Source organism: Nipponia nippon, unplaced genomic scaffold, assembly GCF_047370975.1.
Source record: "Nipponia nippon isolate SJK-2023a ecotype South Korea unplaced genomic scaffold, ASM4737097v1 scaffold_2, whole genome shotgun sequence".
NCBI classification, from domain to species: Eukaryota; Metazoa; Chordata; class Aves; order Pelecaniformes; family Threskiornithidae; genus Nipponia; species Nipponia nippon.
This window is the reverse complement of record NW_028262336.1, coordinates 47,967,890-47,983,008: the sequence shown is the minus strand read 5'-3', so window position 1 is coordinate 47,983,008 and position 15,119 is coordinate 47,967,890. Positions and strand designations below refer to the sequence as shown.

The window sequence follows — 15,119 nt, the reverse complement described above, 5'->3', positions numbered from 1 at the left end:
TTATGGGTCAGGATTAAAGGGAGGGCAAGGACAGGTGACATTATAGTGGGGGTCTGCTACAGACCACCCGACCAGACAGACTGAGTGGATGAGGCCCTCTACAGACAGATAGGAGCAGCCTCACGTTCACAAGCCCTGGTCCTCATGGGGGACTTCAACCACCCCAACGTCTGTTGGAGGGACAACACAGCAGGGCGTAAGCAATCCAGGAAGTTCCTGAAATGCTTCGATGATAACTTCCTTCTCCAAGTGACAAGGAGTCAACGAGGAGAGGTGCTATGCTGAACCTTGTTCTCATCAACAAGGAGGGACTGGTGGGGAATGTGAAACTTAAGGGCAGTCTTGGCTGCAGCGACCATGGAATGCTGGAGTTCAAGATCCTTAGGGCACCAAGGAGGGCACATAGCAAGCTCACTGCCCTGGACTTCAGGAGAGCAGACTTTGGCCTCTTCAGGGATCTCCTTGGTAGAGTACCATGGGATAAAACCCTGGAGGGAAGAGGGGCCCAAGAAAGCTGGTTAATATTCAAGGATCACCTCCTCCAAACTCGGGAGCGATGCATCCCAACAAAGAGGAAGTCAGGCAAAAATACCAGGAGGCCTGCATGGATGAACAAGGAGCTCCTGGACAAACTCAAACTCAAAAAAGAAGCCTACAGAGGGTAGAAGCAAGGACAGGGAGCCTGGGAGGAATAGAGAAATTGTCCAAGCAGCCAGGGATCAGGTTAGGAAAGCTAAAGCCCTGATAGAATTAAATCTGGCAAGGGATGTCAAGGGCAACAACAAAAGCTTCTATAATTATGTCAGTGATAAAAGGAAGACTAGGGAAAATGTGGGTCCTCTCCAGAAGGAAATGGGAGACCTGGTTACCCGGCATATGGAGAAGGCTGAGGTACTCAATGACTTTTTTGCTTCAGTCTTCACTGACAAGTGCTCAAGCCACACCACCCAAGTCACAGAATGTAAAGGCAGGGACTGGGAGAATGAAGAACGACCCACTGGAGGAGAACAGGTTCAAGACCATCTAAGGAACCTGAAGGTGCACAAGTCCATGGGACCTGATGAGATGCATCCGTGGGTCCTGAGAGAACTGGCAGATGAAGTTGCTAAACCACTATCCATCATATTTGAGAAGTTGTGGCAGTCTGGTGAAGTTCCCACTGACTGGAAAAGGGGAAACATAACCCCCATTTATAAAAAAGGAAGACCCTGGGAACTACAAGCCAGTCAGCCTCCCCTCTGTGCCCACAAGATCGTGGAGCAGATTCTCCTGGAAACTATGCTAAGGCACATGGAAAATAAGGACACAATTGGTGACAGCCAGCATGGCTTCACTAAGGGCAAATCATTGCTGACAAATTTGGTGGCCTTCTACAATGGGGTTACAGCCTTGGTGGATAAGGGAAGAGCAACTGACATCATCTATCTGGAATTGCGCAAAGCATTTGACACTGTCCCGCATGACATTCTTGTCTCTAAATTGGAGAGACATGGATTCGATGGATGGACCATTTGGTGGATAAAGAATTGGCTGGATGGTCGCACTCAAAGAGTTGCAGTCAACAGCTCGATGTCCAAGTGGAGATCAGTGACAAGTGGTGTTCCTCAGGGGTCAGTATTGGGACCAGCACTGTTTAACATCTTTGTTGGCAACATGGACAGTGGGATTGAGTGCACCCTCATCAAGTTTGCCGATGACACCAAGCTGTGTGTGCAGTCGACATGCTGGAGGATAGGGATGCCATCCAGAGGGACCTTGACAGGCTGGAGAGGTGGGCCCATGCGAACCTCATGAAGTTCAACAAGGCCAAGTGCAAGGTTGTGCACAGGGGTCAGGGCAATCCCAAGCACAACTACAGGCTGGGTGGAGAATGGATAGAGAGCAGCTCTGAGGAGAAGGACTTGGGGGTGTTGGTTGATGAAAAACTCAACGTGACCCAGCAATGTGCACTTGCAGCCCAGAAAGCCAATGTATCCTGAGCTACATCAAAAGAAGCATGACCAGCAGGTCGAGGGAGGTGATTCTGCCCCTCTACTCTGCTCTCGTCAGGCCCCACCTGGAGTACTGTGTTCAGCTCTAGGGCCCCCAACATAAGAAGGACATAGACCTGTTGGAGCGAGACCAGAGGAGGGTCACAAAGATGACCAGTGAGCTGGAGCACCTCTCCTGTGAGGACAGACTGAGAGAGTTGAGGTTGTTCAGCCTGGAGAAGAGAAGGCTCTGGGGAGACCTTATAGCAGCCTTCCAGTACCTCAAGGGGGCCTACAAGAAAGCTGGAGAGGGACTTTTTACAAGGGCATGTAGTGATAGGACAAGGGGTAATGCCTTTAAACGGAAAGAGGGTAGATTTAGATTAGATATAAGGAAGAAGTTCTTTACTATGTGGGTGGTGAGGCACTGGAACAGGTTGCCCAGAGAAGGTGTGGATGCGCCCTCCCTGGAAATGTTTAAGGCCAGGTTGGATGGGGCTTTGAGCAACCTGGTCTAGTGAAAGGTGTCTCTACCCATTGCAAGGTGGTTGGAACTCAACGGTCTTTAGAGGTCACTTCCAACCCAAACTATTCTATGATTCTATGGAGTTCTACAATATATTATAGCTCACAATGACCGGCTAGCAAGGCAGAAGTAAATCAGTCATCTGCCCATACTGACCCACTTTTATTAATCTTTCTTTCGCATTCTCTGTAATACTGCTTCCTCATGTTCTCCTTTATTGTAGCTACTATTATAACACTCTTTACCTAAAGACTAACAGCTCTGTAAGTATGAATAATATGATGAATCAAAAGAAATATTGTGATTTCATCAGCTAAATTTAGAAAAATAATACTTAGCTTATATGCATGTTTTCTACTATTTCAGTACTTCAGCATCTTTTCGTAATTCTTAATTTGCCCATCATGATAAAAAGAAGGAGACTGAAGATGAGAAAACTGTTTCATAATTTTGTGGTTTTTCTCCTGGTGCAATTATTCTGCTATTACTTTGCTGATGCATGTAAAACTTGAGAATTTTAGAAAATATTGACAACTTTTATCAACAAAAAAAATAAGCATGTGTTTTGGTGTTTGTTGGAAGGGGTTTTTTTTGCATTATGTAACTTCAGGCAACTAACTTGAAATGCAGAACTGCTCTCTCAACGTGCCTATTGATTACTTAGTCTACTTCCTTAAGTTATTTTGAATACTGAAAGTATAACAGAAAGTAGCATGATCCTGTTAAAAGATTAAGTCATTATTTTCCCCGTCTTTCTAGCAAATGCAACTACTTAATGCATTAAGCCCTTTTTTGTTCAGAAACTTGTAGCTGATCTTTGATCACCTTGCTAGAATGCAGCTTAGCTACACTGATATTGATGAAGTCTAATTAACTTCCCCTACCCTTGCAAGAAATTCTAGAAACAGAAAAAACAATGCCAAGTACAAGGGAAAATTAGTGCACATTCTAATAATCATAAAAAGGATTATGAAACAATTTGTACATTCTATTCAATTAAGCACAACTTATACTTAAAAACTGGGTACCGTTTGAAGACATAATTCGTAAACCTTGATAACATGAGCACATGATTAGATCCACTTTGAAATCTATCATCCATCTTGCTGAGACAAATTTCAAGTTAATGAAGCCACAGAAACCAAAACCATCAGAATCAGCATGAAAATAGGAAACTACAATAACAGTGGCAGAGACGCATCTCAAAGAAACCTAATACAAAGAAGACGAGGAACAATTCAATTGAATAGGGCAGCACTGACAAGCATATATTCAGTTTTCAAAATGCTGTAACAGAGTCCATTAAATCTGCAGCTATAGCGTATTCACTAAGCGCTTAGAACACCCCATGGAGAACATAAAGGCTCCTGTACATACACAGCTGAGACTGGCCCAGCATGCCACCTTGGGGAAGCCTGGGACCAAACAGCAAAGCAGCAGGTATTAAGAACAGGTCTAGCCAAGTTTAGATCAGGCAGCCTGGCAGCACAGCTTATGCAGGAAGCCCTCCTGACTGCTGTTCTAGGAGCTTCCCCATGTGCTGTCTTGGTCTTGGGTCCCTGCCCAAAAGAGCAACTATTTAAAGATTTTCTTGAAGCAGTGCCCAAGCAACTCTACAACAGCGCCAAGAAGCTTTGCTCAGAGTATAATCTCTCTATGCTTTAGTTGTCAACAGCAGCAGCTGGGGGGAAAAAAAAAGAAAAAGAAAAGAAAAAAGAAAAAGTACTGTGCTTCTGGCAGTCCCAGAACTGCCCCAGGCAAGAACTCAAGATGTGAGAAAGTGACTAAATTAGGCTGTTTTCCTTTTATTACACACACACACATACTTAACAGGCTTTTAAAAATTTATTGGGGGGGGAGGGGGGGGGGGGGAAGTCAGGCACTGGCAATTATCTTAAAGGCCTTCCAAAATCACATGCAGCTTTCCATATGCAATTAGCACCTCAAGAGGGGTTTTGAAACTTAGGCCCTGAAGCTTGGAATATGGAAGAGCATTGCATTAATAAAAGTCTTTCCCTCCACAAGCTGGTTACAGTTTTAACACAACACAGTTCACAAGAATGTGAAGCTACCTAACACATCTTTCACAGAGCCTATTTATAAAGCCATTGGTTTTGTAGTTATAAACATACTTTTTGATAAATGTAAAATGCAAGAGTTCAAAAAAAATCAGAAAGAAGCACAACACAAAATTTAGCTGTGTGACTATCCTTTTAAGAATCATTTTTCCTTTTTGAGGATGTAAATATTATAGAGAAGCAGTGACTATTCTCACTACTCTCTCCTTTCTGAGAAGGGCTAGGAAGCTTTTTCTCCCAGTGGACTTTATGGGAATGGAAAGTGCTCAATGACTTCCAGAATCAAGTATGGAAAATATCCTTTGACTTAACAAGCAGCCTCACACGAAAGAACAAAATTGTCCTTTTCTGTTCCTGAAGCAGACCTAGAAACAGAATGTGTCTTCAACTGAGCCTCAATAAGATATGAGCATCAGTTTGAACTGGGGTTGTACTGGCATTTGAAGCTGTACTGCTCTGGCTTCAGTGCTATCAACACTTGACCAAGGAGATTAACATCTCCAATGGCAGACAGGAAAGTGCCCTGGAAAAGTGCCAGGGAGGGAAACACTGCATCCAGGGAATAAGCACATATTCAGTACTAGAGCACTGGGGAGGAAGAATGGAAGGAGCTGAGCATTTGTCATCATTTGCCAACTGGCATGAGGCTGGCTTTAGGTTCACTATACTATGCAGTGCAAGAAGGGATTGAGAGCAGCCCTGCAGAGAAGGACCAAGTGGTACTGGTAGATGAAAAACTGGACATAAGCCAGCAATGTGATCTTGCAGCCCAGAAAACCAACCGTATACTGGGCTGCATCAAAAGAAGTGTGGCCAGCAGGTCAAGGGAGGTGCTTCTCTCCCTCTACTCCACTCTGGTGAGAGCCCACTTGCAGCACTGCGGCCAGCTCTGGAGCCCTCAGCACAGGAAAGACACGGATCTGTTGGAGCGGGTCCAGAGGAGGGCCACAAAAATGATCAGAGGGATGGAACGCCTCTCCTATGAGAAAAGGCTGAGAGAGTTGGGGTTGTTCAGCCTGGAGAAAAGAAGGCTCCAGGGAGACCTTATTGCAGCCTATCAGTACTTAAAAAGGGGGCTTATAAGAAAGATGGGGACAAACTTTTTAGCAGGGCCTGTTGCAATAGGACAAAGGGTAATGGTTTTAAACTAAAAGAGGGTAGATTTAGACTAGATATAAAGGAGACATTTTTTACAGTGAGGGTGGTGAAACATTGGAACAGGTTGCCCAGAGAGGTGGTGGATGCCCCCTCCCTGGAAACATTCAAGGTCACGCTGGACAAGGCTCTGAGCAACCTGATCTAGTTGTAGATGTCCCTGCTCATTGCAGGGGTTTGGACTAGATGGCCTTTAAAGGTCCCTTCCAACCCAAACTATTCTATGATAGAAACTGAGGAACCTTACTTTGAAGATTCACCCACACGTTTTATATTTCCAAACAGGAATATTTTTAAAGGCTGTACTTCAACAGCAGGATTGCTTCTTCTTAATCATGCATAAAAAGAAATCTGTGAGAGAATGTTAGAAGCCAGAAGCATTCTAGGTCTTCCCACAAAGTGAACTGAGACGTTAGATTATTTTTAGCAGTGCAGAGTGATTTTTCTGCAAAGATTCCTTTAGAAGAACATAGCTACAGTCCCAAGATATTGCAAGGAGATAGCTGAGTTAAGTTAACTTAAGAGTGAATTTGAGTAATTTGATTTCCTGTGGCTTTAGTGAAGCAGTGTAGCATATATGTTGCATTTCTTCTAAAATTCTTGTCTCTCATGGGAGACTAAGGCTTATTCTTTGAACACAAGTTATGCAAGGACACTTCTGGATGACCTATAAATAAAATTCTGTATTTATTGACTCACCAAATCTGGAGACAAGCCTAGACCCCTCAGTGCTCGAACACTGTTCTGTGTTGGTTTTGTCTTCTGTTCGCCAGTGGCGTTAGGCTGGAAAGACATATTTTGAAAGCTGAAATAGCAACTAACATCTACTAATAGAGCAGTTACATGTTAAAAGAGGAAAGTCATTGCAAGTAATAATATTTGCAGGAAGTAAACATATCCAAACAGAATCACAATATGCCAGAAACAGAAATGGCACCACTATTACTTATATAAGAAATTCCACGAAGAAACCACATGGCCCTAATTCAGGTCAGGTTTATTTTGTTTTTTTCTTTCAGAGAAAAAGTTTCAATATAATTGAATCAGGTAGAAGAAGAATATTCCAAAAATTAGATTTTGCTAATAAATGGAGAATGTCCAACATAGCACAAAGCTTTCAGTGACTGTCCTTGGAAATAATCAGATGTAGTAAATAATTCTGTTCTCAAATACACAGAAACAATCCTACCAATTGCTGATCAATCCTCTAATCCATAGCTGCAGTGGTTAATAATTCTCTTTTGATCTATACAAGGTGCAATCATATCATCATTACCAACTTTTGCTTACCAAAATCTCCCCAGTGAATACTTATCTTTTAAAATAGTAAGAAAACCTATTTGTGAAGTAAAATTTAGAGTTCAAATGGAAAAATACTTTTAGCCCTGTACAAAAAGTTGTAGTACTCTTGACTGGAAGACCATTGTACGTCAAGGAGTTCATGATCCACACCAGAGTTCACCTAAGGAAGCCCAGGCCTGTGCTCCACAAGTCCCTTGGCAGCAGGACAAACTCAGCCAGCTCGCCATTAACAGAGGAGCCTGCAAGCAGCTCCCACTCAGCACCTGCAATTACATCACCTGCATGGCCTTGCCTTTATGCAGGGATGTGGCAAGAAGTTCTCCTGAGAACATCCTTTCTGTTTGACAGTAAAAATGATACAGTTGTTTTCTTGTAAGAAAATTATCTATTAGCTCAAAGGACCGAAAGGGGAGAATCTCTTCTATGAATGTGGTCTGCCCAGCATGCTGCATGTCGCGGCCGTTCAATGCTACACCACCTGAGGTTCCCACCACCTAGAGAGACCTAAGGTCATTTACAGTATTCTCTCCTTATAGTGTTATCTCTGAAAAATAGAATTTTAAATGATACCTTTGAGAGTTTGAGTGCCTTTCTTACTGGGTTCATAACGTACCAGCACCTTCCAGTGAGAAGAACAACCATATTTAGCCTTCTAGATAAATTAGTGTTGATAAGGGTTTTTTTTGGTAACTTAGAACATTAAAACAGATTGTCACATCAACAAAGTAATTATCAAGGCCTTTATTTACCCCAGTGTGGCTGAGTTTCATACCTCTGTCTCTAAAACCCTCCAGCATGGAAGGGTTAATGGGAGAAGTAAACAAATATAAAGCCCAATACAGAGTAAAATCTATTCTATTTTATTAATTTTAATAACTTACCTGTGGTACTAGGCTAACATGGATATTACAGAAGTTCTCTCTTTTTGCTTTGAACTGAAACTGTCTAAATGCTTCAACAAATGGCATTCCTTCAATATCTCCAATGGTCCCACCCAGCTGAAAAAGAAAGCTTGGATATGTCAGAGTGGCAGAAAGCAAAAAAAAAGAAAAAAAAAAAAGTCTACCTCTTACATACTCAACAAGTTTTCCAAAATTTTTATCTTAAAAAAACCTGACAATTGAAATTTGCAGGCATACTCTGCAAAGAACCCTCATCTATTCTGCACATCTTGTTTCCTGTGGAAAACATAAAACAATTTTCCAGTTTTGTTATATTCACTTTACACCAAACACATAAGCTTCCCATGGGAAGATGTGTGGTGCTACTGAATAATACATGCTTTCACACTGCCTTCACAGTGGTGAAAAAGTTATCAATAGTTAAGCTGATGTGAAAGTTTTTGTACAGAAAAACTTTATTTTCCTGTCTGTCAGATTAATGAACAGTTGTGACCAACAAGATACAGATGTTTAGCAACATGAAATTTCACATTATAAAAGACTTTAAATATTTATTACCAAGCCAAAACCTAAGACTAAGTCCATGATAAAACTTATTTATAAAGACAGAAATTATATGTCTTTCAAAGACATAAAGAGCTGTAGTGGACTAAGCACTGAATAAAGCAGTGTTTAGCACATAAGTCTTATGAAGTAGCTGTATTTCAGAATGATCTTTCTGTGCCACCAAGTGGCTTTTGACAGAATTGCATATTTGTGTTCACCCAGTACCAGAAAAACTTCTAACAACTACATTTGCATGTGATGCACCTATTCAGTCTAACTCCTTCAGGATTTTGCCATGGAAAAACATTACAATTATCCCTAAGGTCCTGAAGAAAAATATTTTTATCAGGCTGGAGCTATAACAAAAAAACCCCGTACATGGAGGAAACAGAAAATCAAGTTTTAAGTTAAAGATCTGACGAGCCCATCACTTATTAATGATCTTCTGCAACTTCTGTATTTACTGTTTTTACATTTGTTTTAAATGAAATGTTCGACTCTCACTGTGCACATCATAAAAAAGATCTACAGCTATACCAATAAGTATATTTTAATCAAGGCAGATTCTTCTGTGAAAGAAATACTGAGCAATTCTGTGACCTGGGTCACAAAGTTTATCACACTACTGATTGTGGCATTAAATCTATGACATATTCTTCTGTCAAATTCTCAGGTATAATCTTTTTTCTGTAATTTCCACTGTAATGGTAATACTAGCAATTTCTTTTTTCTGTAATTTCCACTGTAATGGTAATACTAGCAATTACTGCCTTTCCTCCAGTTGTCCCAATGCCCTACTAAGGACGGGTAAACCTCATTATTCCCATTGTACAGAACATCAGCAGGTTAAGTGATTAACAAAGTTGCCTCCAAAGATCTTAAAAATAAGACCAGAAAGTGGCAAACTACAACATTTAAATATATTCCTTTAAACATGACACAAGCAACAACATGGACATTTGAAGCCATATGGAAAACTAGAATGTTACAGGCTCTCCTACTGACTATAGGAGATTTCAAGTATTACACAAGTTTTCTCAATACTAATAACAGTATAAAGCTTCAGTCAAATGTCTCTATCTTGGAATAGATACTGCACATTACAGTAACTGGCTGCTTTAATTTTATAAATTAATAAACTCCTAATCATCTCAGTTTCAGCAGTATTCTAGAAGGGATTTAGTCAACTAAACAGAAGCTGCAGGGATAAGACCATGCCTATCATTCTCAGAACAAATCAAAGAATATAAAACATGTCTTTGCATTGGTGCTCTCCATAAACCTTCAGTCTGACTTTTTTACAGTAAGAAGCACAAAGAAAGCATGCTAGTTCTTTGTGTTCATTGCGGATATATAGCCTAAAAGGTTCCATACTTGCCTCGATTACACAGATTTGTGGCTCCTTTCTGTCATCATCCACTGGAACTTTTGCCTGATTCATTACCCATTCCTGAACTGCATCAGTGATGTGCGGAACAACTACAAGACAGAGCCAAAGAAGGCAAGCATATCTTACTTTAGGCCCATATACCAGTTTTTGCATGCAAAAGGGGGAAAATAAGCAGAAAGTCAAAAGGAAACTACTAGCTCCTTTTTCTATTCCTCCTTTCCTTCAACCCAGAAGCCCAACATTACAGGAATATGCCCATATCTCTTGGGAAGGAGAAAGGAATAAGATAATGCAGCAAGGAGCAGCTTGTTCTAGCTGATCACTCTTTTGTGAAGACTGAATGGACCAGTATCCCACAGAATTAAAAATATCACCTTGAACAGTTTTTCCCAGGTAATCACCATGTCTTTCTTTATTAATGACATGCTGATATATCTTTCCAGTGGTGATGTTGTTATCTTTATAGAGATTGATGTCCAAAAATCTCTCATAATTTCCCAAATCTAAGTCAACTTCTCCACCATCATTCAATACAAAAACTTCACCTGAAAAAAGAAAGTGAAAACAGACAGAAAAGCAATAAAATAATCAGAAATTATTAAACAGACAGCAGGAATACCACAAACTCACCTTAAAATTGAAGAAATGTTTTTTAAAATGACATATCACAATGATTTATCAATAAAGTACATGCTGCAACTCATCTGCATTGTCATTCTGTGTGACTTAATACCCGAGTCATTACTTTTGCAGCGAATGCCTATCCCTCAGTCTATACATACAGTTTTGCAAATAAATTTAAGTTATATTACCAAAATATTTAAGTGACCTAAAAATATTTAACCAGCATTTCAACAGCATGCTACAATCCTTAATTGGAAGAATCCAATCTCTAGGAATCATAAATCAGCAACAAATAAAACACTAATTTACACATGGCAGGCAAAACCTGCTTTTATAAGCACAAATTATTACACATGTTCAAAGTGTTTCACTATAAATTCGTGTTGTTTGGATCTTAATGATTAAGGCTTGGATCAGGAGTAAAGTTATGATGAACATAAATGTTTCTTCAAACATGATCACTGTTTCTTATTCAGTTGTTTCATCTTGTATATTTAGTTCACTATGTCCACAGCGAGGGTTATTTCTGACCCTGAAAAATCTAACAAAAATATCCTTCAGGTTCAGACTTTTCTTAGACCTCTAAAGAGTCTCTAAATTCTGAATCTAGTCAATTTCTGAAGCAACTGAAGTTGCTAGATCTTGAGGTAAGGCTGGAAAGCTCTTCAGAAAAATTCAAAAATATTCTGCCATGACCCAATGAATCAACAGCTAAACAAGCTAGGGGACAAATGCACAAGAAAAAAAAAGAAGCAATCCCCCTGAAGGTATAGTGTAGACTACAGAAATATATATCCCACCAAGATACAACACTCGACTTCAATGAACAGTTTAAAAAAACCATCTCTATGCGTACAACAGAGTGGAAGATTCATGCCTGATGCTGTTAGGCACTGCGTACCTCCTCTGTACTAAGTTATCATTTAAGCCTACAGATACAGAGTAGAACCAACATTTCTCATAAGCAGGCCTTGGAATAATAAAAAAATACATTATTTAAAAAACCTCTTCAGTTAACTGGAAATCACCAAATTAAAATCCTTTGACTCAATCATATTTCTGCCAAAATGTTAACAAAAGAGGTTTGCCATTCTGGCTTGTGTGAATTTCTACTTACTACCTAGCAAGCCACTGTTTCTTCACAAGCAGCAAGAAACTCTTAAGTGAACAGAGGGGAAAAAAAAAAATTGTGTGGGAATTACAAGCCATAGTATCCCCTCTCCCCTGTACCTGATCCAGGGGAGGAACACATCCTCAGAATCTCAAGTCATCGCAGGAGTCTTACCACCAAAGGTAAAGACATAACTTCCCCGGTCAACTGCCTAAGTAGCACCAGATGCGTTTCTGAAAGTGCAGGACTACTGGATTAGTTAAATTTGGCTTTTTGAGAGAGGTCTGACGCGTTGCGCTCTTCCTCTACTTAAAGAGCAAAGTGGTCTTTTTTAAGTTCAGGAGATAAACATGTTCATCTCCAGTTCCAAAAATTTTGGTCTCAACTAAAAGTGAGCAGACAAAATCTGACAGATAAAAAGAATTACGAATGTCTACTGGCTGAAGGTACCTTGGAACGTTGAAAACTGTTGTTTTCAGTAAATGTACAAGTAGCAAGACAGACGGCTGAAGAACATTCAAAAATATAAATGCATCTCAGACTGTCTTGTAGCTCATCAGCAATGTAGTGAATACAACCAACGTAGCTTAGAGAACTAACCAACCAAACTAAGCATCTACTTTAAAATGATATCACTAGTTGGCTCTCTAAGCTTCACTGATGGTTTTGGCTTGATCCTCATTGTCTAAAATCAGACCTTAATCTAACTCTCATGAAGACACACTAGAGGCACTGACAACTGACATCCAGGTAAAAGCATTCACAAGTAACCATTGAGGAGTTAAGTTTCAAAAAAGTTTTATAGTACTATTCCATTTTTTCTTTTTTAATCAAGTTGAACTCAAGATAGCATTGACTGAACAAGGCCTAGAGCTAGGATTTTCCCAACAAAGTGGTACTTTATAGGAAGGAAGCATCTACTCATAAAAGTATCTTCACCAAAGAGGATTCTCCTCTCTCTACTTAGAGCACGCAATGCCCTTGAGAACACATAGTAAGGAACAAATTTGCATTGCCAAATAGATTATAAAATTACTAATAACTACCATGCTGTTGTTTTTTAAAAAAAAAAAAAAAACAACCAAAAAACCCACCACATTATTGTGAATACAAATATTTATGCAAAAGGGAACAACACTGCCCTTCATACCATGTTCATATGGTGAAAATGTTCCAGCATCTATGTTTATGTAAGGATCAATTTTGATTGCAGTGACACGTAGACCACATGATTTCAGTATGGTGCCAATGCTGCTTGCAATGATCCCTTTGCCAATGCCTGAGATGACACCACCAGTTACCAGGATGTACTTCATCGGAAAATCAGCACCAGCACACTGATCTCAAGCTGGAAATCTAAAATGACAAAGATGTACATCTGATGAATGCAAATTCATGCCAGGAAAGAACACAGTCTCAGCATGCAAAGAATCTAAGCTGAAATGACCTTCAGAAACAGAAAACAAAATCACCATTTCGGAACCTGGGAGTAGGATTCATCTCTCCCAGCCTATACACCAATACGTAAGCTGAGCACCTAAGTGCACTCCGCAGTCAGTGGAAAAACAGATACCATTTTGATTCATTGCCCTGTGGAGATGCCAAAGAGAAGCACAGTTCACCTGGCCTGTTCCTCTCCTGTGACAGGAAAAGCCAGCTAACTTTTAGAACCACAAGTCAGGCAAGATGAATCTCACCCTGGTTTCTTTCTAAATTAAAGAAGTTAATCATTTCACATGTGTTTTGAGAAGTTAGCTCACACATTGTTCATTGCTACATTAGCCAGAACACTGACATTCTCTGCTCAGTAGCTTTACCTTCAAAAATAGTGACTGTAGCTTCAAATATCTATTAAAATCAGAATGTTATAGCATCCACTCCATTTTTCAGCAGCTTTCGCTTCTCCAACTCACAGTGTATCAAGTATTTAACGAAGTCTTACAATATCCTACAGATCAATAGAACATGAAACCACAATAGAAAAACTGAACTAAAATGTCCATATTTATACTACAGTATATTACTGCTCAAGAGCCTAGAGTCCTTTCTTCACATGTCTACCCATTCTCCCTCTCCAGGTAATTACTGTGTGAGAAACAATCAGAAAAAGAATCACCTAGCATCTCTGGACTATGATGCAGAGTAAGATTTGATGCGGCTCTAGAAAACAACATTGTATCTGTTTAAAGTTTCAGATTTAGAGAAACATCTGATGTTATGACCCACATTAGCATCCTGAATTCAGAACAGCAACCCTGGATAGCGTAGCTCTGAGAGCTATGGCAGGTGGCCTTCAACATGCCCAACTTGTCAGAGCCTCTGCTTCCCTGTCTAGACCGTGAAATAAATGATTCTTCACAAGAAGGAACTGCAACTATGAGTACTCACAGACACTATATCCTGAAGACATAAACATGATGGTTAATGCATGTTATGGTGCTGAAGCCTTGATCAGATACATCATATTTCACAGTGCTCTAGAATACTACTAGCATAAGCAACAATGGCTATTGAGATACAGAAACTTCCTCTCTTGAAAATTTGTTTATAAGAAGCCTGGATAATTAAAATGGAGAAAAAAAAAAAAAAGGACCCGCTATGAACTAAAGAGATTCAAATATCATACTAGGCAAACCATAGGATTGAGGGGGAATAATCTAATAGATGCTAATATATTTATGACAGCTTGCACTGTGTAGAGGTATGAATGGTAGGGGATCCAGAACTATTAAAATAGATGATGAGGAGACACTCCCACCAGCTTTCACCTGGCTTTGACACAAGCATAGATTTTGCCACCATTTCTCAACCCCATCTGAAACAGGATGATGTTGTGTGTATCTCATCCATAATTGCATTCACATTACATTCAGGAAGCTGTGGAGGCTAATCACTGGAATAATTTTTGAACAATGACAGCATGGCTCACCACAGAGCAAAAATTCTAGGGTCAAGAAAATCTTTCCTTACTTAAGTACCTAATTCATTCAAAGCAACATGCAACAGCACATGATCTAACAGTGCTCAGGATAAATCAAAGCAGTAGGGTTCTTCAAACACTGCCAGTAACCAGCCGCTAGTGGATGAACATTGCAGCTCTTCCTCTTACTATACTGAAGTAACATAAATAAGGCCTGGATCTTCAGGAGGCGGAGTTCAAGAATGTAACAATGCTTGTTATCAATGCTCTTATGATTGATAACAGGAATTAACAAACTATTATTTCCTTGTCAACATAGACAAAAAGACTACAATCATCAAAAATATTTAAATTGGGAGAAAAGGATCATCAGGAATTAACTTTTCCCTGCTATTTAATTTTAATATGTAACTTTTTTTTAATAGCATAGATTTTAAGATTTGGAGCCTACCTCCTCTGTTTTAGACTCTTCTTTCATCAGCTAATGTGGTTGTCAACATTAACATTTCATAATCACCTAAGCCATTTTCAAAGCTACTTCCAGAAAAAGACGGGGGGACAGGGGGGAGAAATTAATTCAACAGGTGTAAATCTT

The 15,119-nt window shown here is 39.9% G+C and overlaps 1 protein-coding gene across 8 annotated transcripts in view; it reads right to left on the bottom strand.

Annotated features, from left to right (window-relative positions):
• Positions 1-15,119, bottom strand: part of CTPS2 (CTP synthase 2) — a 93,667-nt gene that overhangs the window by 77,837 nt on the left and 711 nt on the right. For 7 of the 8 annotated variants that reach the window (XR_015705177.1, XR_015705178.1, XR_015705176.1 and 4 more), the window contains exons 2-6: positions 12,755-12,960; positions 10,244-10,414; positions 9,858-9,958; positions 7,913-8,029; positions 6,429-6,512 (exon numbers count right to left, since the gene is read on the bottom strand). Coding sequence is in view for 3 of the 8 variants with exons in the window: in XM_087759408.1 (XP_087615534.1) it covers positions 6,429-6,512; positions 7,913-8,029; positions 9,858-9,958; positions 10,244-10,414; positions 12,755-12,920 (639 nt within the window). In the remaining 5 variants the exon portion in view is untranslated. Of the gene's footprint in view, positions 1-6,428; positions 6,513-7,912; positions 8,030-9,857; positions 9,959-10,243; positions 10,415-12,754; positions 12,961-14,975; positions 15,112-15,119 lie in introns of those variants that run through there. The other variant, XM_087759410.1, reaches the window with a different exon arrangement.